The 25,785-nt window shown below is 55.3% G+C and overlaps 9 protein-coding genes across 9 annotated transcripts; 5 read left to right on the forward strand and 4 right to left on the reverse strand.

Moving 5' to 3' along the window:
- Positions 1–67: 67 nt before the first annotated feature.
- BDY24DRAFT_376992 (uncharacterized protein) lies at positions 68–644 on the reverse strand. The gene is made up of 2 exons (XM_076638722.1): positions 343–644; positions 68–266 (listed from the first exon to the last, which is right to left on the reverse strand). Exons 1-2 carry the CDS (start codon positions 547–549, stop codon positions 228–230), a joined length of 246 nt encoding a protein of 81 aa, XP_076500349.1. The 5' UTR covers positions 550–644; the 3' UTR covers positions 68–227.
- A 223-nt stretch (positions 645–867) lies between these two features.
- On the forward strand, positions 868–2,746 carry BDY24DRAFT_432899 (uncharacterized protein). Its single transcript, XM_076644098.1, has 6 exons — positions 868–955; positions 1,030–1,161; positions 1,393–1,659; positions 1,750–1,786; positions 1,928–1,997; positions 2,143–2,746. Exons 1-6 carry the CDS (start codon positions 907–909, stop codon positions 2,647–2,649), a joined length of 1,062 nt encoding a protein of 353 aa, XP_076500350.1. The 5' UTR covers positions 868–906; the 3' UTR covers positions 2,650–2,746.
- A 389-nt stretch (positions 2,747–3,135) lies between these two features.
- BDY24DRAFT_376997 (NAD(P)-dependent alcohol dehydrogenase) lies at positions 3,136–5,129 on the forward strand. The gene is made up of 7 exons (XM_076638723.1): positions 3,136–3,413; positions 3,618–3,664; positions 3,752–3,900; positions 4,040–4,175; positions 4,270–4,388; positions 4,479–4,809; positions 4,903–5,129. Exons 1-7 carry the CDS (start codon positions 3,262–3,264, stop codon positions 5,022–5,024), a joined length of 1,056 nt encoding a protein of 351 aa, XP_076500351.1. The 5' UTR covers positions 3,136–3,261; the 3' UTR covers positions 5,025–5,129.
- Positions 5,130–5,602: 473 nt separating this feature from the next.
- On the forward strand, positions 5,603–8,063 carry DBP5 (ATP-dependent RNA helicase DBP5; the record flags this gene model as incomplete). Its single annotated transcript, XM_076642673.1, has 9 exons — positions 5,603–5,857; positions 6,131–6,204; positions 6,314–6,406; positions 6,506–6,608; positions 6,733–7,019; positions 7,102–7,339; positions 7,444–7,702; positions 7,775–7,920; positions 8,037–8,063. 9 exons carry the CDS (start codon positions 5,603–5,605, stop codon positions 8,061–8,063), a joined length of 1,482 nt encoding a protein of 493 aa, XP_076500352.1.
- Positions 8,064–9,653: 1,590 nt separating this feature from the next.
- On the reverse strand, positions 9,654–12,393 carry VMA4 (H(+)-transporting V1 sector ATPase subunit E). The gene is made up of 7 exons (XM_076638724.1): positions 12,136–12,393; positions 11,885–11,965; positions 11,129–11,211; positions 10,700–10,856; positions 10,227–10,478; positions 9,865–9,906; positions 9,654–9,749 (listed from the first exon to the last, which is right to left on the reverse strand). The coding sequence occupies exons 1-7, from the start codon at positions 12,190–12,192 to the stop codon at positions 9,729–9,731; spliced, it is 693 nt and encodes a 230-aa protein (XP_076500353.1). The 5' UTR covers positions 12,193–12,393; the 3' UTR covers positions 9,654–9,728.
- A 1-nt stretch (position 12,394) lies between these two features.
- Positions 12,395–18,055, forward strand: BDY24DRAFT_377011 (uncharacterized protein). The gene is made up of 7 exons (XM_076638725.1): positions 12,395–12,941; positions 13,066–13,332; positions 13,456–13,900; positions 14,044–14,518; positions 14,618–17,431; positions 17,504–17,586; positions 17,675–18,055. The coding sequence occupies exons 1-7, from the start codon at positions 12,631–12,633 to the stop codon at positions 17,879–17,881; spliced, it is 4,602 nt and encodes a 1,533-aa protein (XP_076500354.1). The 5' UTR covers positions 12,395–12,630; the 3' UTR covers positions 17,882–18,055.
- Positions 18,056–18,675: 620 nt separating this feature from the next.
- Positions 18,676–20,472, reverse strand: BDY24DRAFT_432904 (uncharacterized protein). Its single transcript, XM_076644099.1, has 2 exons — positions 19,306–20,472; positions 18,676–19,181 (listed from the first exon to the last, which is right to left on the reverse strand). The coding sequence occupies exons 1-2, from the start codon at positions 20,170–20,172 to the stop codon at positions 18,996–18,998; spliced, it is 1,053 nt and encodes a 350-aa protein (XP_076500355.1). The 5' UTR covers positions 20,173–20,472; the 3' UTR covers positions 18,676–18,995.
- A 527-nt stretch (positions 20,473–20,999) lies between these two features.
- On the reverse strand, positions 21,000–21,931 carry BDY24DRAFT_162418 (uncharacterized protein). Its single transcript, XM_076636180.1, has one exon. The coding sequence runs from the start codon at positions 21,809–21,811 to the stop codon at positions 21,035–21,037; it is 777 nt and encodes a 258-aa protein (XP_076500356.1). The 5' UTR covers positions 21,812–21,931; the 3' UTR covers positions 21,000–21,034.
- A 131-nt stretch (positions 21,932–22,062) lies between these two features.
- BDY24DRAFT_162440 (uncharacterized protein) lies at positions 22,063–24,434 on the forward strand. The gene is made up of 9 exons (XM_076636181.1): positions 22,063–22,499; positions 22,688–22,691; positions 22,784–22,896; positions 23,040–23,115; positions 23,204–23,269; positions 23,531–23,637; positions 23,716–23,798; positions 23,905–24,348; positions 24,425–24,434. Exons 1-8 carry the CDS (start codon positions 22,214–22,216, stop codon positions 24,301–24,303), a joined length of 1,134 nt encoding a protein of 377 aa, XP_076500357.1. The 5' UTR covers positions 22,063–22,213; the 3' UTR covers positions 24,304–24,348; positions 24,425–24,434.
- Positions 24,435–25,785: the final 1,351 nt, after the last annotated feature.

Below are 25,785 nucleotides of genomic sequence, written 5' to 3' on the forward strand. Positions count from 1 at the left end.
CGAGTCTCCGCAACTCTCAGGACAGGTCTGGAAAAACTTTCGAGCTGATCGTTGGGAGACAGCAGTAGGTCCGGAGTTTGTTCGTCATGTCATTTTAATCGTAGCGAAACAACAAGAAGCAAGCTCGTGCGAAGGAAGGGCACGAGTCGAGTCAAAGCTCGCATCTTCCTTCCCTCTCTCTCTCTCCTCCCAGAGCCCACGATCTCTACAGCATCAGCCCCGCGTCTCTATATCCGCTGCAACTCGAAAAACTTCTCTCCGCAAACCTTCACCCCCGCAAACAAGAATCAGCTTTCGCCGTCGCCATCTTCCAATCTCCTCTCAGTAGAAATTCCCACTGACCTTACACTTCCCACCCGTCGCCTGTTTCATAGCGCAACCATTGCACAAACTCGGGTGTCGGCAGGTGGGCGATTGGTACGAGATCGGGGAGGAGGAGCAGTTGAGGCAGGACGTTGGAGGAGAGGAGGGAGAGGGAGCAGGGGAGGACGAAGCGGCTGGAGAAGGAGCTGGGTGGGAGGCAGAGGGTTCTTCGAAATGGAGGGTCATAGAATGGGCTGATGCTGAGATATAAATTTGAGTGAGTGAGTGAGGGTTGAGAGGCCGAAGGAGAAAAGGAAGAAGGAAGTCGTTTGGTTTCGGATCGAGTCGAAGCTCACCCTTCTGTCTCCTTCCTCCCCGCCTCTTTTCCCTTTCTCCGCACGAGAAAAAATGTTTCATCGCTCACCGGCTCACTCGCGCTAGAAAACGCTCACTTCGTCTTGTCGCCATTTTTTTTTATAGAAAGCATCTTCGTCATGATCAGGGCCCTCCACTTTCACCCATCTCTCCTCCTCCCTTCTTTTTCTCTCTTCTCTCCCAACCCCCATCCCACCCACCACCCACGAACTCAACTCTACAATCAGCATGTCCTCCTCCTCCTCCTCTCCATCGATCTTCATCCTCGGAGCTACCGGTTCGTGCTCTCCCTCGCTTCTCTCAGAGATCGAACGAACGAAGCTCACCTCCTTCGTTTTGTTTTGTTCTTAGGCTACATCGGCGGTACCGTCCTCAGCGACGTTCTCAAGGCTTACCCTGAGAGCAAGGTCACCGTTCAGTACAGGCAGGACGCTCATAAGGAGGTTTTGGAGAAGTTCTCGAAGCAGATCGAGCCGGTGAAAGGTGAGTCGAGCGAGAGAAGGGAGGAGAAAGCGAGAGAGATGGGGGAGGGGAGGAGCAGGAGCAGATTTTTTCTGCTCGTTTTCGCTGGTATTGGAAGAGGAAGGACGAGCTCGAGCTGAGATCAGCTCCGACTCTTGAAGTAGCGTGGTAGACGAAGCAGCAACGACTCGAGACAGTCGCTCTAAATCTCACGCTGACCCACCCTCCCCTCCCTCCCCTCCTCACCTGTAGCTTCCCTCTCAGACGCCTCCCTCCTCACCACCCTCGCCGCCCAAGCCGACGTCGTTATCAACTGCGCAGACTGCGACGATCTCGTCTCCACCTCGGCTCTCATCCAAGGACTCGAGCAAGCCGCTGAAGGTCGAATCGCAAACAAGCAGTCCAAGGCCGTTTACCTTCACACCAGTGGGACCGGAGAGTTGTGCGATCCCAACGTCCCTTTGGGAGAGTTGGACGAGACGGTTTACGATGATTTGAATTTGGAGCAGATTGTTGCTAGTGAGTGGCGAGTGACTTCGTTGGTTCTGCTCGTTGAGCTCGAGCTGATTCGAGATTTTCTCTTTGTTTTTCCATCGTTGGTTTCAAAAGTGCCTGAGTCGAGGGATCATAGGGTTGTTACGAACAAGTGAGTTTGGGGTCTTGTTTTGGGCTGGGGGTAGGAGAGAGACGAGAAGTGGGACGAGCGAGATGAAGCGAGACGCGTTGAGCTCGAGCTGACCTCCTCTTTTTTTTCTTTTCTCTTTGTCTCTCTTCCTCGCTACCGCAGGGTCATCGAAGCTTTCGAGCGAGGTCACTTCCTCGGCTACGTCATCTTGCCTTCGACTATCTACGGACCCGTGAGTTGCCCTTTTTCGTTCTTTGTCCCTCTCGCTCTCTCTCTCTCTCTCTCCTTTCTCTCCCCTCCTTCCCGAACAATCTCTCTCTTTCCACAACGAGCTCTCAAACCTGATCTTCTTCCTCCTCCGTCTCTCCCTCTCTCAGGGAACGGGTCCTCTGAACCGCCTGTCCCAACAAATCCCCAACGTCATCAACTACGCCCTCACCACCGGTCGAGCGACCTACGTCTCCCCCGGTCTCAACATCTGGTCCAACGTCCACATCCGATCCCTCTCCCAGCTCTACACCTCCCTCCTCTCCCTCCTCCTCTCCCCCTCTGCCCCTCCCCCTCCCCAAACGGGACACGGCTTCGAACACTACGTCCTCGCTACCTCGACGGCTGCGCAGGGGACGCACAGCTGGAAGAAGATCGCTGAGACGGTCGGGGATTATCTCAAGGAGATGGGAGAGTTGAAGGAAGGCGGAGCGGTGGGGAAAGAGGGAGCGAAGGTGACGGGGACGAACTCGGTCGGGTTGAGTGGGAGGGCGAAGCAGTTGGTCGGGTGGGAGGATACGGAGAGCGTTTGGGACTGGTTGAGGGCGGATACGGAGGATACCGTCAGGAAGTTCAAGGAGGGGAAAGGGGGGTTGAAGACGAACTGGGGGAACTAGAGGGAGGTGAGGTTTTGAGACCTGTTTCGGCCTAGCCTAGGCTTCTTGTTCGCTTTTGGTTTGCTTTCTATCGATCTTGATAGGTTCCTGTTTTCATCTTGACCTGCGAAGAAGTCTTGGGAAAGAAGAGCGAGAGTCGAGCCTACGAGCGAGGGACGCGTCGTCGGTTCGGTCGGTCGTTTCCTCTCCTTCGCTTCCCCGTTCGTGAGTTTGCAGCTCTTCAACTATCAGGATCCATGAACGCCTAGCTGCTGAATCATTGCCCAAGAAAGCGAACAGAAGTCTAAATGAACCTGCCTGAAAGAACGAGAGGCTGAATCACCATCGCGTCGTTGGGCTGAACCGGACCTTCCTCCTTCAATTTTTTTTCCCGTCTTTTGATTCGACAGCAGATCTTTCAACAACCATCCGGCGACTCTTATATCTTCTAGCAACTCCCATAGACCTTTCTTCATCACAAAGCAATCCTTCCGCTTCGAGCGTAGCCGCCTCGGTCTCAGCAGAGAAAGAGCGTCACCGACTGGCAGCTCCCTCTCCCTCTCCCTCTCCCTCTCTTCTCTCCCCCCAACTACAATCCTACCTCCAACCTCACCAAATTCTCCCCCAAACAACATGTCCATCCCTCCAACCCAATCCACCTGGCTCCAGGTCGCAAAGGGGAAGCCCGAGGAAGTCTTGAAGTTCTCGACGGATGCGCCAGTTCCCAAGGCTGGGAAGGGAGAGGTTCTCGTCAAGATTTCTCACGCTGCTTTGAACCCTGTTGGGTGAGTTTTTGGATTCTAGGATGAGGGATTGATAGTGGGATGAATGGAGTGGGAAGAGAACGTTGGACGGGAGGGAGGAGCAGGAGAAGTTGGAGAGTTCGGAGAGAAGGGAAGGACAACTCGATTGATCCCTTCCCGCTCGAAGTCATGGTCTTCTCCTATGATCCTCGAAGCTGACTTCCCTTGGGTTTCTTCCTCTATCAGCTCCAAGATGATGCCCATGCTTCCTTCGTTCATGCGAAAGCTCCCAGGTCCGTAGAGAAGGTATCAACTGCCCGAGCGTCCAAACCTTCGAGCTCACCTCGTTCCTCCCTCTTTTTGGCTTCCTTCTCTTCCAGCCGTCCCCGAATCGGATCTCTCTGGAACCGTCGTCGATGCGAGCGATTCCACGAGGTTCAAGAATGGAGATCTCGTCTTTGGAATCATCCCTGCAGAGCTCGGATTCAAGACGGGAAGAGGAACGATCTGCCAGTACGCTGTTCTCAAGGTGTGTCGTCTTCCCTTCTTTCATGATCTGTACTTTCGACAAGAGCGTCGATTGATGGCGTGGGATTAGGGGTTAGCTCGAGATCTTTGAAGGTGGAATGGCTGACCTCGTTCTCACATCTTTCTTTGGACGCAAAAAGGACGAGCATCTCGTTCTCAAACCTTCCGTCCTTTCCTTCGAACAAGCTGCTGGTATCTCTCTCGCCGGAGCTACAGCGCATCAGGCTTTGACTCAGAAGGGAGAACTCAAGGCCGGAGAGCGAGTGTTCATCAACGGTTCGTCCCTTTCTTCCCTCGAACTTTCGCTGCGACGCGTCCGAGTGTTTCCCTCGCTGATTCCTCGTCGTTTCCTTTCTGCTTCGCTCATCAGGAGGAGGGTCCTCCGTCGGACGGTTCGCCATCCAGATCGCTAAGGCTCTCGGTGCCTACGTTGTCGTTTCCTGCTCGTCCTCCTCGCGTCAGGCTTGCCTCGCCCTCGGGGCTGATGAGGTTCGTCCTCCTCCCTCTCCCCCTCTCGCAGCGAACCTCTCCCTCCATAGAAGTCCGAACTGACATCTTTATCGACTCTTCTCTTTTCAGACCGTCGACTACACTACCTCCCCTCTCGAATCCCAACTCTCCAACTCCTACTCCCTCGCCTCCTCCCTCGGCTTCAACCTCATCTTCGACACCATCGGCTCCCAACCTCTCTACTTGTCCTCGGCCAACTACCTCCTCCCCAACCGCAAGTACGTCGTCATCGGAGTGGAATCCCCCAAGGGTCTCGTCTCCACCGGCAAGCTTCTCTCCGACTTTGGGATGAACCTCCTCCGACCGACCTGGTTGAACGGAACTCCCAGGGAGTGGGTCTTCTTCCTGACGGATGTCAAGACGAGTTACTTGGAGGACTTGGCTAGGTGGGCTGCAGAGGGTGAGTCGATTCCTTCAGTTTGCTGTGGAGGAGACGAGTAACAAGACGCGATGAACTGACTGCCGCTCGTTTCCCTCTCTCTCTCTCCTGCAGGCAAGTTTACTTGCTCGGTAGACTCCGTTCACGAGTGGGATCAGGAGGGAGTGTTTGCTGCTTACGCCAGACTTGCTACCAACAAGGCCCAGGGGAAGGTCGTGATTCGAATCGGAGCTTGAACGCGTCGTTGTTAGTTAGAGTGTTTCGCTCGTTCTATCATCGCTCAAGTTTGCTTCGCTTCTCTCTCTTGAATATTAATATGTAGGTTTGTTACCCCTGGATGGCCGAAACACTGTCTCGAAGCCTTGCTCTCTACCTGGAGATGGACAAGGAGAAAAGAGAGCGAAAGTCAGAGCGGAAAGTCGAGAGGACGACAATTTTCCTTCGGTCGCATGATTGGACCTAGTCGTATGACCCCTCCCGAGAAAAAGCACGTCAGAACATGCTTGCCTATCTCTACCTGATCTACTCTGAAATCTGGCGTCAAAAACCTTCCGAGAGACCGGAGGCGCGACGCGCTCCCTTCACCGAGCCGTCAGACCTGAGCCCTTCTCTCCCATGAGACTTTTCGATCTTCGCAGACTGAAGGAGTTAGTTTCAGTTATGCCTTTTCGCCTTCGAGATTATCTGAGGTAAGGATGCGATTAAAAAATCGAATCTTCGCCCCCTCCCCTCATTTTGAGGAGTTTGAGCTCGAGCCTTCCTTCCTTCCTCTCCTCCCTCCCCCACCCACCACCCCTCCAACCCACTTCTCAAGATGTCCACTCCCGCCGAGACTCCCAAGGAGGCCTCTCCCATCTCTACCACAACCACAGCCGACGGATGGATCGAGGAAGCTCCTTCGACGCCCTCCACCACCCCCGCCCCTCCTGCAGTCTCAGCGACCTCGCCAGCTCCAGCTTCGCCGACAGCAACCGCTACAGTCGACCGAGGTATCAGCTCGTTAGCTTTGAGAATTGGAGGATTGTCGACCGATGCGGAGGAGGTGGAGGAGAAGAAGCCTGAAGTAGAGGTCAAGGCTGCTGAGGGTGAGTCGAGAGCAAACGAGGGGAGGAGAGGGAGGAAGGAGGTCGAGGTCGAGCGAGCTGCTGAGCTGATCCCCCTCTTCTTTCTCGTCTCGCTCGCTCTCTTTCAGCGGAGAACATCACTCCCAACTCCTACCAGGTCTCAGTGAGTTCGAATCGAGCTCGAGAATGGCAGACGGACGAGTCGAGAGAGCCCTCCTTCGCTCGACTTCCACGAGCTCACCTTTCCTTTCCTTCCTTTCGTCTCCTTCTCTCCTCAGGTCACCCTCGCCGATCAACAAGCCGATCCCAACTCTCCTCTCTTCAGTATCAAGAACTTCGAGGACCTCGGTCTGTGAGTTCATCTCTACGTTCTCAGCTTTCACGAGCCTACTCCTTCGCAAACAACGAAGTCGAGCTCACCGTTGTCCTTCCCTCTCCCTCGTTTTCTCTTCGACGTCCAGGCACCCCGATCTTCTGAAGGGAATCTACGCCATGAAGTTCCAGAAGCCTAGTAAAATCCAGGAGCGAGCTCTGCCTCTGCTGCTCCAGAACCCGTGAGTCGTTTGTCCTCCTTTTGATCGCTCCTTCCCTCGCAACGTGAGCTCGAGCTCGAGCGAGGGCTGAACTTCTTCCTTTCCTTCCTGCTGCTTCAGACCTCGGAACATGATCGGTCAATCTCAGTCTGGAACTGGAAAGACTGCCGCCTTTACGCTTACGATGCTCAGTCGGATAGATTTCTCGAGGAACACGACTCAGGTGCGTGCCTTTTCCTTCCCGTCTCCCTCCCTCCCTCGCGTCGTGATGTCCAGCTCGTCTTTCTCCCCGACACGAGCCAACTGACCTTCAACACCTTCTCTCTCTGCTTACCTCTTCCTCTCAGGCCATCTGTCTTGCTCCTTCTCGAGAGCTGGCTCGTCAAATCGAGGAGGTCATTCGAACGATGGGACAGTTCACTCCCGTCCAGGTCTTCCTCGGTGTCAAGGACTCGTTCGACCGTCACTCGGCTCCCATCACCGCTCACGTCGTCGTTGGTACTCCTGGAACGCTCATGGACATGATCGTCAAGAAGAAGCTCGATCCTCGGGACGTCAAGGTGTTCGTTCTCGATGAGGCCGACAACATGTTGGATCAGCAGAGTCTGGGAGAACAGACCCTCAGGGTCAAGAAGTGAGTCGAAGTATCGAACGCTTCATGCTCGTACGATCTGCCCTAGCTGACCATCTTCTCTTCGATTCTCTCGCTCGTTCAGCATGCTTCCCAAAACCGTTCAACTCATCCTCTTCTCCGCCACCTTCCCCGATCAAGTTCGAAACTTCGCCGTCAAGTTCGCTCCCACGGCCAACGAGATCAAGCTCAAGCAGGAGGAGCTCTCCGTCGACGGTATCAAGCAGTTCTACATGGACTGCAAGGACGAAGAGGCGAAGTACGACGTTCTCGTCGAGCTTTACAGTCTGTTGACGATTGGTCAATCCATCATCTTCTGCAAGGTTCGTTCACCCTCTCTTCTGACTCTAGACCTATCTCCAACGAGCGAGACCAAGAACTGACCTCTAGCTCTCGTTCTCTTCGTTTCGTCGCGTCCTTCGTTCAGCGTCGAGACACCGCCGACCTCATCGCTCGTCGGATGCTCGCCGAAGGCCACCAAGTCGCTTCCCTCCACGGACAGCAGGATTCAGGAGCTCGAGATGCTACCATCGATGGATTCCGAGACGGGAAGACCAAGGTCCTCATCACCACCAACGTTATCGCTCGAGGAATCGACATCCAGCAGGTCAACATGGTCGTCAACTACGACATGCCTCTCACGGGGAACGGACTGCCTGACGTCGAGACTTACCTTCATCGAGTTGGTCAGTACCCAAGCCTACTGCTTTCTCTCTCCCAAAGATTCAAACTTACGCGTTGGTTGTCGTTGCAAACAGGTCGAACTGGACGATTCGGTCGAAAGGGAGTCGCCATCGCTTTCGTTCACGACAAGCGATCCTGGGAGGAGATGCACGCGATTGAGGTGGCTCTGGGAAGGGAGATTGTCAGGGTTGAGACGGGAGACTTTGACGTGATGGAGAAGGTGAGATTTTCGTGGTCAACGAACGCGACGCAACCGGTCACTCTTGACTCGAACGCGTCTAACGAAACTGACTCGACCCGTTTTCTCTCTCTCTCTCTCCCTCTCTCTCTCGACAGACGATCAAAACCGCTCTCAAAGCGTGAAGGAGCTGCTCCTCGATAGAACGATAATAATGCCCGAAACCCTTTTGTTTACACGAAGAAGTGAGAGGAGACGGAACGGAGAAAGAGGAAAGTGGAGGAGGAGGAGGAGTCCGAGAGCAGCCCGAGCTTCTCTGCCTCAAGGGGGCCTTCTTTCCAACGGGTTCTCGAGAACGAACCGTCTGAAAATTTGTCTGTTTCTCTGCACCCTCGTGTAGATTCGACTTCCGAGCAGCTCCTCCTCCTCCCAAAAAAAAAATCTTCCAGCAAGAAACGGGTCATTGTGGAGAGAGGGGAAATCGGAGGCTGATGGATCTCAGGTTTCCGATCGGGCACTTGAGAAATCGGGAGAGGTGGGCTGGATCCGGATGCGCTTCACCCCTTTCCTTTCCTTTCCTTTCCTTCCCTCTGTGAGAAATCTTTCAGAGAGCAAAGCAAAGAGGGGTCGATACGATGCGAATCCCTTTCTCTCACCTCGCGAGGGTTCTAAAAGATGATGTGAAACTTTTTCTTAACGCCCCGGTCAAAAAACCAAACAGGCCTTTGAAAGGAGAGAGGAGGAAGGAGGGGGGAAGCTGACAAGCAGTTCACTGAATCAGCTTATGTACCTCCAGTTTCAATCCTTCCCTTCCCACGATTCCCCTCCCAACCACGACAACCCGACTTCTCTCTTTCCAGAACTTACCCCCTCCCTTCGCCCTTCTCTCTATCTCTCCTCTCCTCTCACTCCAATGTCCCTGACCTACCAAGTGAGTCGAACAACAAAACTTGACTCTCGAGACTCGCGAGCTCACCGAAAGCTTACGTCCTCCCTTCCTTCCTTCCCGTTCCTTTCCTTTCCTTCAGCCCTCCTCCTCCTCTTCTTCGCACTCGCCCTACCAACGATCCTCGCCTTCTTCCCCTTCGAGCTACTCGCCCTACATCTCCTCTCCTGAATCGAGTCTGGAGGATGGAAGCTGGATTGATTACAAGGTACGTCATGTTTTTTTCTTCTCTTTTCTCTTTCCTCTTTCCTCTTCCCTGTTCTTTTCCTTTTTCAGTCCAGTCTCGTCGCAATCTCATCCTCACTCCTCTCTTTGGAACCGGAAAATCTGACCATCATCTCTTTCTTGTTTCGTCCCTCTTCTTGTTACCCAGTCCTCCTCGCCCTCCTCCTCCTCGAGCTCCTCGCAATCTTGCCCTTCTTCCTCCCCCAACTCGGACATCTCCCCTTTGATCCTCCTCTACCCAACCCTCCCTCTCATCATCCTCCTCGGATCCCTCGCAGGCGCGTTCGCGTGACTTTCGTGATGGGATCTCAAGAGGGTTCGAGGAGGTGGAGGTCGAATCGGTCGTGCGTTGGACCTTCCTCTACCTTCCGTTTTTTCTGCTCTCTCCCTCTCCCTGTGTTTTGTTTTTGCTTTGACTGTATTACTTGCCTCTCTCCTTCTTAATCTTATCTACCTACCGTTCTTAATTCTGCTTTACTTACTTAACGATCTTGATGCCCTGCCTGTGTCCCTTCTCTTCTTCTCTCGTCAGCTCTCTCTCCCGCACACAGGCGCCCGTCTAGCTTCCTTTCTTCTTTCTTTTGAGAGGGTCAAGGCGAAGAAAGAAAAAGCAAAAAGGTTCATCGTTCCAAATCAGACTATGTAGAGTGCGTGCGTGTAGAGAAGGTCGGAGAAGCGTTTATGTGTAGAACTTTCGGTTCTGGAAAGGGGAAGGGGAAGAGGGAGGGAAGAGAGTTCGAAGAAGAGGTGTTGGGTTAGTGAGTTTTTTTCCGAGTGGGTTGGGATGAAGAAGGGAAGAGAGAGGAGAAACGAACCTCGTTGGGACCGAAGAGATCTGCTCGGATCTCGGGGAGCATCTGCGAAGAGGAGGGAGGGAAAGGGGAAAGGGGAAGGAGGAAGAAGGTGGTGAGCTCGACGCGTTTCGGATTAGGGCGAAGGTTGGGTTTTTGAAAGACGATGGTTTGGAGATGATGGTTTCGACAGATTTCGGGGAGATAGAAACAGGGGATCTCATCTGTCTGGGAGGTATTGCTCCTCCCAGTCAAAAGGGTCTCGTCTCTCACACAGAGCTCCTCCTTCGCGTCTCCTCCCTCCTCGTCTCCTCCCTCGTCTCCCTCGTCTCCCTCCCACCCTCTCCCACTGCCCAAAGCTCGGACGAAGCAAAAAGCAAACTCACCTTATCCTCCAACAACCCCAACCTCTCATCCAGAGTGTTGTTCACCTTCACCCTCCCACCCGCTCCGGCCAACTTGGCTCCTCCAGCCGAATCCGCGGGGAGGTCCTCGCTCTCGTCGATGGTCACGACCACGGTCCTTCCAGAGATCTCGTTGTACTGCTTGGCGGCGGCCTCTCCGGCTTTCGTAGCGAGCTTTCGGTCGGACGCTCGGACGGTGAGGGTTGCGGAGGGGGAGAGGAGGATGAGGAGACCCTGGTTGAGAGGTGAGGAGGAGAGAGGAGGAGAGAGCGAGAGAGGGAAAGAGGGAGAGGGAGAGGAGGTCAGCGTTTGAGTTCTTCAAACGAAAAGATCAAGGAGACAGCGAGAAGGCGGCTCGAGTGGAAGGCAGTGGTGAGGTCGTCGGAGGAAGGCAGAAGGAAGATCGAGTCGTCGAAGAAGGGAACGGAAGAGAGGAGGGAGGGAAGAAGACGAACCTGGAGGATCAAGAGCTCCATCAACTTGGAGTACTTGGACTGATCCTTAGCGAGGTCGAGAACACCCTTTCGGGCCTCCTCGAAGAGATCAGAGAGGAGCTGCTCTCGTTCTCGGAGGATCTTCAGTCGGGAGGTGTTGAGGATGGTGGATTGGGCACTGGAGTCGAGAGGAGTCGGTTCGAGGAGGAGGTAGAAGATGAGCGATGGTTTGGATGTGGCGATTCGATAGGTCAAGTGGGGAGCGGATGGAAGGAGGGTGTGGTGAGCAGGAAGGCGAGAGGGTAAGGCAGGGAGGGAGAGAGAGAAGGGAGAGGAGAGGGAGGGTCGTCAGTCAGGGGCTCGTCGTCGAAGAGGAAAGCGAGGAGACGAAGAAAGCAGAGCCGTCTCGGAGGAGGTGGCGATGAAGGACGCGGGAAGACGAAAACGTACATCTTGAGACCGATCTCAGCCTGCTTGTGCTTCTTCTCGTACATGGCGTCGATGTTGAGCGACTCCTGACGAACGATCTTGGCCTGATGGGAGATGAAAGAAGAGAAAGCGAAGGCCAGTCAGCTTCTGCTTGCTCGCACAAAATCAGAGAGATAGAGAGGCGTGAGAAGTCGGTGAAGTGGGCGATTTAGAATGAGGCGAGGATGAGGGAGAGGGAGGAGGGAAGGGAGGGAAGGAAGGGATCTGAGCTCGCAAGGATCGACGAGCACCGTTCCTTTTCCCCTTCGACTTCTTTAACCACTTTGCCAGAGGCTTCAGCGGACAGCGAATGAACTGGTGGAGACGTTGCGAGTAGGGAGTGGCCATGAAGGGGGTATTGCAGAGGTTGGACGAAGCGAGACCCCTCCTCTGAGCTCGCTCCCACAGCCGCCGTTGCTCCAGTCGAGTCTCCACCTCTCCCTCACCACTCCAGCAACTCCAAAAAGACGTGGAGGATATCTCCACCCACTCTCCGAGCTACGCTGAGTCCAAACCACCCTCTTGTAGAGCTGCAGAGGGTCTAAAAGGAAGCCAAGGGGGTTCCTTCCTTCGATCCATCTCGCCAACGTTCCTACGGCCCTCTCCGTCCTCGATTGAGCTCCTACAGCTTGGGGTCGCTTGGGCGTGTTCGGAAGACGCAGACCATCTCAAGCATCTCTAAAAGAGACTCGAACAGGCAGAACGAAGAGGAAGAAGGAAGGCAAGAATGTGACGTACCTTTTCGATAGCGAACTCCTCGTCCGCCTTGACCTGGATCTCCCTAGCCTTCTCTCGAGCCTCTTGCGAAATGAAGGCAACCTGAACGTCCCCGTAGCCATAATTGAGAGTGAGAGTGAAGAGCGGGAGCGTGAAGGAGAGTTGAAGGGGGGAAAGAAGGGAGGAAAGAAGAGAAGGGAAGGGAAGGTCGGCGATGAGCGGAGGGTTCAAACGAAGGGAACGAAAGAAGCAAGAGAAGTATAGATACTGACCATCTTCTTCATCTCGTTCTCGACTTCTTCGTCGTTCAGTGGGCGGGGGTTGGACATGCTGTAGGTTTGAAAAGGGAAGGGGGAGGAAGGGAAGGAAAGGGGAGGGGAGATGTGGTTTGAGGAGAGGGTCGAGAAAGGGATTCGAAGGAGGGGTTAACCGTTTTCGAAGGTGATTAGGATTTTTGGCACTCTCGTTTTGGGATGCTCGCTGTTACCAGAGTACGTGCTGATCCTCCCCAAACCCTTCTGAGGTATTTTATCGTTGTCAAGGTCCTTCGAAGCGTCGTCAAGCGACTCGAAAAGAAGAAGGAAGGAGAGACGCGCCTCTCTTGTTTTCATTCTCCAAACCTCGACCATCCTCTCTCCCTTCCCTTCTCCTTCCCGTCCCTCCTCCCCACCTCAAGACCCCAATATCACCCCCTTCCTCTTCTTCTCCGCAGCAGTTTCTACAGCTCGGGGCTAACTCAACAAACCACTCTCTCTTCCCTTCCAAGGATGGCCACTCCCGGTCGACCCTCCTCTCGCCCTGCTCTCGAAGGACCTCCCCCCGCCACTCCCATCACCGACTTCTCAGCCCTCGAAGGTCAGAAGGAGAACATCCAACCTTTATCTACCGGTCGATCCGCCCACGCTCTCTCTGCGATCTTTGCTCAACGTCCCAAACAGCAGGAGAAGGACCTCAAGGAAGCTCAGGCAAAGTTCGAACAGGAACTCGTCCTTTGCGAGGAGAGAAGGAAGTTGGAACTCGCCGGAGGAGCTGGGATGGGAGATGAGATGGAGAGTGATCCGTTGGATGTGTTCGAGAGGTCAGTTTCAGGTTGAAGGCAGAGCGGGAAGGGGGATGGGCTGAAGGAAGAGGGAAGGGAAAGGAAGAGCTGACCCTTTCTCCTCCTTCTTTCCTTCCTTTTTGCTCGTTCGTTTTCGGTATAGATACATCAAACACATCCGAGAAGTCGCTCCCTCGGGCTCCACCCAATCCTCCATCCTCATCCCTCTCCTCGAACGATGCACTCGTACCCTCCTCGCCGAAGGAGACCTCTGGGCTCAAGACGTTCGGTACATTCGCATCTGGATTCACTACTCTCGTTTGATCGATAGGAAGACGGAGGTCTTTGACTTCTTGGAGGCGAAGCAGATAGGAACGGATTGGGCCTTGCTCTACGAGGAGCATGCTGTAGTGTTGGAAGGGCTGGGAAGGTGTGTTTTTTTGGAAGAAGAAGGGGATTCCAGACGAGCGCAGAGCTGACCTTTGTTGTTTCCTTCCCTCTCTCATTCCTCCCTCTCCTTTCCTCTCCGTTCGCTTCGTTGCACCCCTTACAGACGCCCCGAAGCAGATGCAGCCTACCGCCTCGGAATCAACCGAAAAGCCAAACCTCTCGAACGACTCCTTCAACGATACAAAGCCTTCCAGGTCCGAATGCTCACTCCTGCCGCCCTCCCCGACCCTTCCTCCCTTCCCTCCACTTCCACGTCTTCGACTCGACCATCTCGCACTACTCTCAGTACCCTATCGACTACCGCTGCTGGAACTTCCCTCTCGACGGCTACTCCCAAGGCCAACAACGGGAAACGAGGTGGGCTGGCGATCTTCGTCGATGGAGAGGAGCCGGAGGAGGAGAAGAAGTGGGAAGGGGAGTTTGGAACGAGGGATGCGGTCAGGAAGGAGAACGAGAGGGAGGCTAGTAGCTTTGGGAAGGCGGAGGTGTTGCCTCAGGGACGAGGAGTCGTTCCCAGGACGCCGAAGTTGGAGGTGTTCCGAGACGAGGTGAGCTTCTCTTTCTTCCTTCTGCCTCTGCCCCTATCTGGCTGGCCCATGATTCTGTAGATCGACCCGCAGGCTGTTTTCGTGTAAATCCGCCTCGGAGGGTGCACGCTTGCTGACCTCTCTACCCCTCTGCTACTTCCCAGACCGCGTCGACCACTCCTTCCTCAGCCCACGCCGTCGAGGACGTCTTCACTCGATCCAACACTCTGTCCCAATGGGAGCTCATCGTGCAAGATCCTCTCGTCAACATGCGAGACCTCGTCATACCTCTTCGAACCCACTCTCACTCCCAATCCCAAGCCCTCTCCTCTTCCTCCTCGTCCTCTTCCGCTCACCCTCCTCAACCCTTCGGTACCTCGACCTCCCAACCTCCAGCGCAACCTCGGAAGAAGGCTAGCCGAGTTCCTCCTCCAGCGGAGAACCCGAATGGATTGGTCCAGCCTACCAAGTGGCAGGTCCCGGATTCGACGCCGCCCATTGCGAAGAACGGACAGCCTGAACTGAGGAGGTTCAAGTGGGATATGGTGTTCAGGAAAGGGAAGGAGTGGAGTTTCGAGGAATGCAGGGCTAGGAGTATCGGAATCGAGCTCGGTGGGAAAGATATCTGGGCGGGAATGGGTGAGTCGCGTCTTCGTTGGTTTCGGTTGCTTAGACTCGAGAGAGACGCGTCGAACTGACTCCGTTTCATCTCCTTTCTCTCTCCTCGTTTTCTTGTAGACACCGACCCTCCCTCGAAGAAGGTCCAAACCATCGGATCCTCGCCTATCTCCATCTTCCAGGACGCTCCTTCGTCCTCGTCTCCCATCGCTCCTCCTCAAACTCCCTCCATCTTCGCCAACTCCCCAGCCGCCGCCGCTCCTCAACCTACTCCCTCTCTTCCAACACCGAAAGCACCTTCTCCCCAAGAACACCAACCCGTCTTCGTCGCTCCCACGCCCAAATCTCTCGCCTCGTCCGTCTCCTCCAACCCAACTCCCTCCTCCGCTTCCACCTCTCTCACTCCGAAAGTCCCCTCCAACCCGACTCCCAAAGCTCGAACTCGTCCTTCCCCAACGGTCAACACCAAAGCCGCTCTAGCTGACGTCCTGGACATGTACAACGCCGGAGCGGGAGACGACTCGGACGAGGAGGACTCAGACGAATCGGATGAGGACGACGAGGAGGACTCCTTCATCCAAGGAAGCAACGGAAGCGTTCAAATGATGGCTCCGGAGCAAGGGTTCATCCCTCCTACCCCTACACCAGCTCAAGGAGCTATCCACGCCAGTCGACCTCCTCCTCTCTTCTCTCACCCTCCTTCGGCCCTCGCAGGTTCAACGATTCAAGAGGGAGACGACGTCTTCACCGATCAGAACACTCCTCCAGCAGCTCCTCGAACTATTCAGCAGCAGCCGTCGCCAGCACCCGTATTCAGGGACGAGAACGACGTCCCTTCGAGGACTCCAGGGGCAGCGACCAAGACCCCCGCTAGGACGCCGCTCTCGACGAGGAAACCCACCTTCGAGATCTTCTCCGACGAGCCCTCAGCACCACCGGCAGCTTCGTCGTCGACGTCGGTCTTCAGGGACGAGAACTCGGAGAACAAGAACGTCCCTGTCCGGGAGAGTTTCGCGACTCCCATGCCCGAGTCGAAGCAGCCTTTCCGACGAGGACTCGGAGTCGTCGCTCAGCACGTCACCGAGGAGGACGAGGAGGAGTACGATCATCAACAGCAGCAGGACGACGAGAGCGACGATGCCAGCTACCGATCGAACCGAGGAGTTTGGGACGGACGCGTCGGAGGGTTCGAGTTGATGACTCCCATCACCGAGAGGACGGGAGAGTACTCCCACGCTGGAGGGAGGTCGTCGATGGGTGGAATGACCGCCAGAAGCTCGATGGGAGCTAGTTCGATGGGTGGAAGGGTTGGGATCCTCGAGGAGGAAGAGGAAGACGAAGAGGGGGAGGAGGTTGGAGATCAGGCGTTCGTTGTCGACGACGAGGCAGAGGCAGAGGAGGTCGTCTCAGGAGAGGTGGCGAAGGACCTTCTCTTCCCCGGAGGAGGAGAACGAGTCGGTGGAGGAGACAGGTCGTTGAGGGAGGAGACGCCAGGATCCGAGTTCGATTCGTTCGATCGATCAGGAAACCACACTGGACCTTTCGCTCTCTCGGACGGATACACCATCGAGGGATTCACTGGAAACACCGGAAGGATGGACACGGTGCAGATCGTCGATCTCGATAGGACAGGATCCCTCAACGTTACGGAGGAAATCCCCGTCGCGTCGGAGAAGGAGGAAGAAGTCGTCGCTCCCTCGCCTCCCGTTCCAGCAGCACCCACGCCTTCCTCTCCTCCTCAAACATCCTCCCCGGCCACTCCCCAACCCTCCACTCCTCCTCCCGCTTCAGCCATCTCCTCTCAACTCTTCCAAACTCTCCAACCTCTCCCTCCAGCCGCTCTCCAATCTCCCGTTCGACCCTCCGTCGCCAAAGCCATCGCGTCCTCTCCCATCGTTCCGCGACCCAAGTTCTCGGGAGTTCCCAACCCTTGCAACCCCATGGATCCCGACATCATGAACTCGCTCATCGCCTCCCTCGATCCTCCTCTCGCTTCCCTTCCTGGATTCAAGGACCTCAGCTCGACGACCGTCAACCGACTCGACGGGCTTCAGAAGCTTGCCGCCAAGAAGGCTCGACGAGGGAGCACTGGAAGCAGCAAGAGTGGAGTTGGGAAGGACGAGACGATCTTCGGAGAGATCGATCTTGCTGGGGACATCTTCGAGGTGAAGGAGAAGATCGGAGAGGGAGGGTTCGGAGCCGTCTTCCTCGCAAAGGATCTCTCTGCTGCCGCCGCTGCTGCTGGAGATACCACTCGAGATGAAGACGACGACGACGATGAAGACGACGAAGAAGACGGACCCTCTCACCTCGTCGCTCTCAAGGTCGAGAAGCCCTCCGGAATCTGGGAAGGACTCGTCCTCGATCGAGTTCACAAACGACTTCAACCTCCCTCCCTTCGCTCCTCCATCATCTCCTCCAAAGGTCTCTACGCCTTCGCCGACGAATCCTATCTCGTTCTCTCGTACTCCTCCCAAGGAACCCTCCTCGATGCCGTCAACTCAGCAGCCAAACTCGGAATCGCCTCTCCAGCAGCCGTCACAGGAGGTCAAGGAGGAATGGACGAACTCGTTTGCTTCTTCTTCGCCGTCGAACTCCTCAAGGTCGTCGAAGCCCTTCATCGGGCCGAAATCATCCACGGAGATCTCAAGATCGACAACTGTCTCGTGAGGCTGGACGAGGTGCCTTCGAGCGTGAAGGGTGGGTGGACGAGTCAGTACGACGGAGAGGGAGGAGGAGGGTGGGCGTCGAAGGGAGTGAGGATGATTGATTTCGGGAAGAGCATCGACATGAGTCTGTACCCTGAGGGGCAGACCTTCGTGGCCGAGTGGGAGGTGGATCAGAGGGATTGTGTGGAGATGAGGGAGGCCAGGCCGTGGAGCTATCAGACGGATTACTTCGGGCTGGCGAGCGTGTTTTACTGCATGCTCTTCGGTGAGTCTCTCTTCCCTTTGTCTCTTTCTTTCCTTTGAGATTGAGCTGATGTTGTTCTTTCTCATCCCACAGGCAAGTACATCGAGACCACCGCCGCTCCTTCTCCACCTGGAGTCAACACCAAGCGATACAAGATCGCAACTCCTCTTAAACGCGTTCGTCTCCTTCTTTCCTTCTTCCCGTTGTCTTTCCCCTCTTTCGTTCGTCGAGCCTAATTCTTCCCTCTTCGCTTTCTTCGTGTAGTACTGGCAAACCGATCTCTGGACTCGTCTCTTCGACCTCCTCCTCAACCCTCGTCTCGCTTCGACTTCGAGCGAAGGAAACCTCCCCATCTGCGATGATCTCTCTACGATTCGGAAGGAGATGGCCCAGTGGGTGGCAGAGAAGTGCATGAAGGATGGGAAGAACTTGAGGAGCTTGTTGAAGAAGCTCGAGCTGGGGAGCATGTAGCTTCGTTCATTCGTTTCGTGGGTTCGTCTTAGGTCTTTCTTAGTCTTTTCTTTGCTCTTTTTTCGTCTTCTCTCTCCTTCGTGACGCCGTAGTCTTCTTCTGCAGTGTCTATTTGCCTCTTGATCTCTTCGTTCTAGCTTCTCTTCTGGAATCGTTTTTCCTTCATCGGGTTCTCATCTTCTTTCTTCTCTTTCTCTTCAGCTGTTGGTCAGAGCTGACAGTCGTAACGGAGGGGCAAGCAAAGTAGACTAGCGACGCAGCAAGATCAACGAAAGCAAACCGAGAAAAGGGAAACCGACGCGTCGTCAAGCTCCGGTTCGAACAACCTTACCCTTCGCCTTCCAAGTTCCCACTTCCCACCAAAGCATAAGCAGCGAAGACTTCTTCCTCGTCCCACTCGTGGATTGAATCGATGGTAACGGTAAGTTTTCCTGATCGATAAACAGAAAGGGCATCGAGTCAGCTTGAGCGTCAACTTTTAAGCCCGTTCAGATATTGAATTCGAGACGACTCACCTTCCTCAGCCCGTCTAGCAAAATCCTCCAAGTAATGAGTTTGGGTCGAGAGGTTTGTGTAGACCCACTTCCTGGGAGATCCTCCGACCCAGGTAGGTCTGAAGGCGTTGAGAGCGAACGACAAGAGGATGCTGGCCGTCGCGAGGGAGAAGAACGCTTTGTACCGACGGGCTCGACCGCTCTCTGCTGGATCCTCGAAAAGGGAAAATTGAACGGTATATAGAGAGAAAAACTAGTCGACCAGTTATCCTATTCCGAAGGTGCAGATCCAAAAGCAAGGTGAACGAGCGCAATTTTACCCTAGCCGCGACGCGTCTATTCCGTCTCTCAATCACTCGTCCCTCCCTCTCCAGCTCCCGTCGAGCTCCCTCTCCTTCTCCCCTTCTGACTCCCTCCTACCTTCACCCATAACCCAGTTCCCTTTATTCTCACTCCTCCTCCAGCGACCCCCAGTTTCTTCCTACCTCCTCCTCCCAGTCTTTGATCGCCTTCGTCTTCCCCTCCAGCAGAACTCTCCGAGCTCATCCTCCTTCGGATCTTCTTCCCAGCCATGCTGATACTCCTTTTCCACGTGCCAGAAAGTCCCAGAGCACTCGGACTCAGGCTTTGGGACCGTTCGGGCGTTTGGTCGTTTTGGACGATGGACGCGAAGTCGAGGAAGTTGGGACCTCCTGGGGTGAGAGGAGGAGAGGTTGAGCCTCCTGAGGTTGTTTGCTCGGAGTAGTATTTGGTATGAGGGCGAGAGGGAGGAAGGGAGAGGTTGAGAGAGATGACGTCTTCGGGAACTGAAAGAAACAAAAACGAGACGCGTCGAAGAACGAGTAAAAAAACAATCAGTTTCGTTCGAGCGACACTCGAGACCAGGAAAATCTCCGAAAAGAGAAGGAACCTACCATCGAGTCCACCAACGTTAAAACTCCTTCCAACGGAACCAAACGGCAACGATCTCTGCGATCTTCTCCTCGCCGCCTTCCGCTCCGGCTCCTCCTCCTCCCTCCTCTTCTCCTCCTCCCACTTCCTCCTTTCACCCTCCCAGATCTCCTTCTCCCTCCTCCACTCGGCCCTCTCCACTTCCCATCCCTCCTTGATCTTCTCCTGCTCGTGCTTCGCCTCCTTGACCTTCCTCTCCGCAACCTCCAGAGCTCGCCCGCTCAATCGAATCGCCTCCTCCATCATCTCCCTCCCAGCTCGATGCAAGATCGCACTGCTCTCCAACATTTTCACCGGATCCTCCTCTTCAGACTCCCTATTTCCAGAGGGAAGAGAGGAAGAGGAAGACGACGAGAGGAGACGTTTCCCGTGTTTGAGCATCTCGTTCGACGCGTAAGACAAGTCCTGAGCTCGCTGGTTGAGGGAAGAGGCGGTGGTGTGGAGGTTGGAGGCGTAGTTGGTGAGGAGAGCGGAGGCGAATAGGACTGAGGAAGGAGTGGTTCGAGTGGGGGTCGCTGAGGGGACGATGGTGGTTTCCGAGTTGGGAGCGGAGGCGGTCGGAGGAAGAGGAGGGAGGTCCCTGTCGATGGAGGCTTGACGAATATGAGCCTTGAGACGATCGCCTGAGGGAGGCGAGACGAGGAGGGCTGGGCGAGGAGGAGTTGAGACGTGTTCGGGAGGAGTGGACGCGCCGAGGACGGTTGGTGGACGACGAGGCTCCTCCGTCGCAGGAGAGCCGACGAGCCCTCCCGATCCTGCTCCATCGTGAGAATCGAGGATCCTCGACTCCCTCCCGTCTCCGTCTCCAGGAGGGGCGCTGGACGTCGCAGGAGGAAGAGCCGACATGGGAGACGACGCTCGAAGAAGATCGTCCTCCCGAACCTGAGCTGCGATAGCTTCGGCTGGGGACAATTTCCTCTTCAGTGGTTGAGCGACTCCGTCTTCTCGTAGCGATGGATCGTCGAGACTTGGTCGAGTGCTGGGAGGGAGGGGGAACTCAGGGACTTCGAGGCCGGGAGTGATTCCGTTCGCAGGCGACTCGTCTCTCGTTTTCTCCGGCGATCCTCCAGGCGATTTCGACGACGACGGATCCGACGTCGACTTGGAAGAGTAGAATATCGTCTCTTGTTTCTTCGAGCCGTCTCCTCCCTCCTCCGAAATCGCGTCTCCCGATCTTCCTCCTCCCGCCCTCCTCTCGTACGCGTCCTCCTCCTCTTCCTGCTCAGGCTCCTCTCTCATCCCCGTCATCCCTCCAAACACACTGCTAACCATCGTCTGCCTCCCTCCACCTCCAGCTTCCCATCCTGCTCCAGAAAACGTGCTCGAGCGACCCCCTTCGGACGAGTGGTGGGTGTTGGCGATGCTGCTTCCCGCGACGGAGTTCGAACGCGTCGAGGAGGAGAGAGTCATGCGAGAGGAGCGTTCCTCGGAGATGGTTGTGAGGTCGGACGAGCGTTGGTCGAAGTCTCGGGTTTGATTGGTCGAGTGCTGGTTCTGGAGGAGGGAGGGAAGAAGGACTGGAATGAAGTCTTGTTCGTCTTCGTCGTCGTCGTGAGAGGTCGTCGAGTCCGTCTCTCCGTCGTCTCCTGCCCCTCCCTCGGTCGGAGTATCGTCAGGGAAGCGTCTATGACGTCGTAGAGAGGACGAGTCCTGCTGCGAAGGAAATCTTGACGGTCTTGCTGGCTGCTCGACTTCCTCCTCCCCCTCCTCAAGAGGAGGGAACGCGTACGATCCCTCTTCTCCTCCTCCTCCTGCTCCTCCTGGGAGTGGAGAGTTCTGAAGCTGCGAGGCTGGCGAAAGAGGAGCGAGATCGAATCCATGGAACTCGTCTCGAGGCGAAGGCGTGGGAGTGGTTGCAGCGAATCGAGTTGAGAGAGGGGAAGAGGGGACCGACGTGTCTCGAGCGAGAGGAGGTCGGGAGTGGGATTTCTTCCGAGAGGAGAAGGAAGGAGGACCTCGAATGGTATGCTCGTCGAGAGAGCCTGTTCTTGAGTGAAGGGACGAAGTTGAGTTCTGCTAAGGGAGAGAGAGAGAGAGGAAAAAACAAACAACCAAACATGAAGAGACGGATAAAAGGGAAAGCGTTAGCTCGGTTCTTTTGCTCTGTTGCTGCAAGATTTTCGCAGGTGAGAGAGAGTTGAGAAGGAAGGAAAGAGAAGGAAGAACTGACCCTATCCCAATCTGCCCACACTCCAGCTTCCCTCCCTCTCGAGGTCAAAGCTGATCCTGATCCACTTCGCTCGAGCTCTTCACTCCTCCTCCTCTCCCTTTGGACGACGACTCCCTCTGCTCGCTCTGCTTCCCTCCCTACTTCCGCTTGGAATCGCTCTCGAAGGGACGGAGGAGGAAGGAGGTCATCGTCCAATTCGTTCTCTGTTGCCGTTGGAGGAGGAGGAGGAGTTGAGGAAACAGGGAGAGTTGAATTCGGAGGATGAACAGGTTCGGACGATCCTCGACTTGAACGCGATCTGAAGCGCGCATACATTTTGACGAGGAGGATGGAGGTTGGAAGGAAGGAAGCATGGAGGGACGGAGAGGTGAGGAAAGGAGGCTCCTAGGGGTCGAAACGAGCGTCATGGTCTATAGGAGAGAATCAGGGGAGGGCGGAGCTACAGAGAGGAAGAAAGGGAGGGAGGGAGGAGGAACTTAAGTTATTCGATCATTTTTCTCATCGATCAAAAACGGTTTGACATCTTATCTTTGATATCTCGAGGCAGACTCCTCAAGAGGGATGTTCTGAGAAGGTATAGAAGAGAAGGAAAAGTTTTGCTAGAGACCCGAGTCAAGGCCTGAGGCTTTCCTGAGGGAAAAAAGACCTGAGACCCCCTCCTCTGCTCTCAACACCCACCCCGATCAGCCTCAATCCTCGATCCTTCGTTCTGTGAAGATGGGATCAACATCCCCACCCCCTCCTCCTCCTCCTCGTCCTTCCCTTCTCCCTAAACAAGAAGCAGCCACTACGCCTTCACCACCTCTCGGTCGTCCTGCTGAGCGAGAGTCTCTTCCTCCTTCCCATCCTCCTTCCCCTCGTCCTCCACCAAACATCCCTCCTCACTCGCGTTCTTCAAGTTCGAGCTCAAGGGACGCAGACAAGCCCGATCTCTCAGCCGTAGGAAGAGTTCTAGGAGCAGGAGAGGAGGACCACATCCCTAAACTAGGCAAAGTTCGATGCTGTAAGTCCTTCCTTCCCCTCTCTTCTCTCGGAGAAGGCGCGACGTCGAGAAGACCATCCCCAGGGCTGGACCTTGCTCTCTCTCTTCTTCTCGACCTTCGAGCTCAACTTTCGCTGCTCCTTGAGCTGACTCTCTTCTCCTCTCCTTCCTTCTCTCTCTCTCTTCCTGCTCTCCTTATCGTTCGACAGACTGGTGAGCTATTCTTTTCTCTCGCTCTGTTCCTCCCTTCGAGACATCCGACAACTCATCCCCATCCTTCGTTTACCTCCCTTTCTCCTCCTCAGGTCTCTCCTCACCTCCGATCTCGAGTTCCTTTACCTCGACCCTGTCCTCCAGCACCACATGGGAGCTCAGCATCACTCCATGCTCGGAACCTCGCTCTTCAGCTACCTCCATCGTTCGTGCCTTTCTCCTCCTTCCTCTCCTCACCTCGACCTCAACCTTTCAGCCCCCGTTTCTCAAACTTCTCCTTCTTCGCGCGTCCTGACTTCTCCCCTTCTTTCTGTTTCGTTCACACCACTCCCTCTCGCCCACCCACAGCTGAGGAACTCGAACAAGCGAAAACAGATCTCAAGGGAATCGTAGACAGTGGGACCTTGTTCGGCAGCGTCACCAGGTTAGTTGGAGTGCTCGTTTTCGTCCTCCTCCCTCCGATGGAAAGAACGTTGGAGCTGATTCCCTTTCTTTCTTCTCACGTACTACAGGGTTCGGTTCGCTCGTCTACCTAGGATTAGAGAGATTTTGGGCTGCCAGGATCCAGAGTTTGCAGCGTGAGTTTCGTTCTCTCCTCGTCCTCGTCGCCGTTCTTTGAAGACGAGGCTGCATCTGTGAGGTGGACGGTTGGGTCGCGAAGGGTCGCATCGAAGGCATTGTTGGAAGCGGAGACTGGGTTGGGGCTTTGAAGAAGAGAGCAAGGGGTTTTTTTACTAGAAAAAGACGGGTCGACGACGAAGCCCAATCAACAAACTCGAGTTCGAGGCATTCGCTGAAGCTGACTCTCCTCCTCTCTTTCGTTCGCCCTCGATTTTAAGCAGAGATGCAAATCTCTACATCGCAGACGACCACTACCTCGCTCTCGATCTCGTTCTCAACGCTGCTGGAGAAGGCTTGATCCTCGCCTTCTTCCACGCCATCGTCGGTCAGTCTTCCTCCCGTCTTTTTCGACGCGTCTTTCTTAGCACTCGAGTGCTGACCTCGATATCTTCGAACCTTACAGATAAAGATGAAGCTCAGGATAAGGACGAGAGCAAAAAGAGCGAGTGGACGAATTGGTGCGGAACGCCGTTCATCACGACCGACGTGAGTTCCCTTCGGCTCGAACTTCGAGCCCTTCTGTATTCGTCTCGAACCTCTTCCTGACCCATCTCACCTCACCTCTTCATCTCTTTTATCGTTCCTCGCTCAGATGGTCAAGCTTCTCTGGGATCAAGTCGATTCGGTTCCTCGAGCTAAACCTCCAGTTGCACCTGCCTTCCGTTCGTCGCGTCTTCTCCGTCCCCTTCCTTCCTTCACCGAACTCCTGCTTACTCGCCTCGCTTCCTTCCTTCGCCTATCGCTTCATCAGCTCCCTCTCGAGTCTTCCAAGTCCTCATGGCCAGTCCAGAACACGAGGTTCTTCTCTCTCATCCTCCACCTCGAGACCCAGGCTCGGATCGATCCATCTCTCCCTGCGACGGAGGCTACGCGGAGGAGGAGTTCCAGAAGCTTCTCCTGGAGATTTCTCTCAACCCTCAGGGGGGAAGTCAGTTCGCTGAGGTCAAGACAACTTGTACGAGGAGGTTCAGAGCGAAGCACACGCTCTTGACCGAGGGATGCTATCGAGTTATCGAGAGCGTCTTCATTCCTTACGGTCAGTCGCGTCGTTTCGTTTCGTCTCGTTTCCTTCGACTCGGTGCTGAAACTTTTCTGGTTCTTTATCTTCACAGGAACTCTCATCTTCGCCTGCTTCCAGACCATCAGCCAGCAGTTCCTCCCTCAAAACCAGCACCCTTCAGCAGGCCTCTCCCTCCGAGCTCCTTCCTACGTCGATCCATCTCTCAACAACATCCACCACCACCAACCTCAGCATCAGCTCCCTCCCGCCTTCCCTCAAGCTCCTCACCCAGGATGGCCCAACGGACCAGGCCCAGGAGGCCCTCCTCCCCACCACGCTCCTCATCCCGGAGCCTACCCGACTTGGGCCACCAACCCTCCTCCTCCAGCCCACAACCCTTACAACTCTCACCACCATCCTCCTCCGTCGAGCAGCTACGGTCCTCCGCCTCCTCACGCTTACGCTCATCCTCCTACCGCTCCTCCCACCGACGGATACACCCACGACCGTTACGAGTCGACGTCGCCGACGGGATCGAGGTCGGTCAGCCCTCCTTCGACGAAGAAGAGGAAGGGCCCAGATCCTTTGGCTCCCAGCGTTCCTCTCGTACGACCGAAGAAGAGTCAGAGAGGTGGGAGTGGAGGTGGAAGCTTGAGTGCTTCGGGAGTGCCGAAGGATCCGAGTCAGTTGAGGAACGGAGGGAAGCCGCCGAAGGGTGTTAAGGAGTGTGCGAGCTGTGGGTTGAAGGATAGTCCTGAGTGGAGGAAGGGAGAGAGTGGACAGAAGGATCTTTGCAACGCTGTGAGTTCATCTTTCTCTCCGATCTTCGACGACGAGTTTCGACGCGTTTCAAAAAGGGAGCGGGAGAGACGAAGCTGATCAGTCTCGTTCTTCTTCTACTACTTTTCTCTTCTCACAGTGCGGTCTTCGATTCGCTCGTCTCGTCGCCAAGCAGCAGGGCAAGATTCGATCTCGGAAGAAGAAGGGCAAGAATGGTCAGCCAGAATCCGACGAGGAAGAACCAGCCGCTCCCGCTGGAGACGCCGCCGCCGCTCCTCGAGTCAAGAAGAAGGCCAAAAAGTCCGAATCTGGCTCTGCCGCGGGCTCCAAGACGCCCAACTCCACTTCCAAGAAGAACGCTCCTCTCCCACCTCCTCCCATCTCGAACGGAGATGCCTCGTCGTCGCGTCGCTCCCCTCCTCCTCCAGGTCCTCCTTTGCACCTTCCTCCTCCTCCTCATCAAATGCACTCCCCTCCTCGACACCATGCTCATCCATCCTACGCTCAGAACGGACCTCCAGGCTACCCTCCTCACCCTTCTCAGCATCAACAACAACCTTACCATCCAGGTCCTCCCGCTCAACCTTACTACAAGCCCAACGGGAGCTACCCTCCTCCCCACCTTCAATCTCCTGCTCAACAACATCAACCTCACCCTCAGCACAACGGCTACCTTCCTCCTCACCAGCAGCA

Source organism: Mrakia frigida (assembly GCF_051309035.1).
Source record: "Mrakia frigida strain ATCC 22029 unplaced genomic scaffold BDY24scaffold_3, whole genome shotgun sequence".
Lineage (NCBI taxonomy): Eukaryota > Fungi > Basidiomycota > Tremellomycetes > Cystofilobasidiales > Mrakiaceae > Mrakia > Mrakia frigida.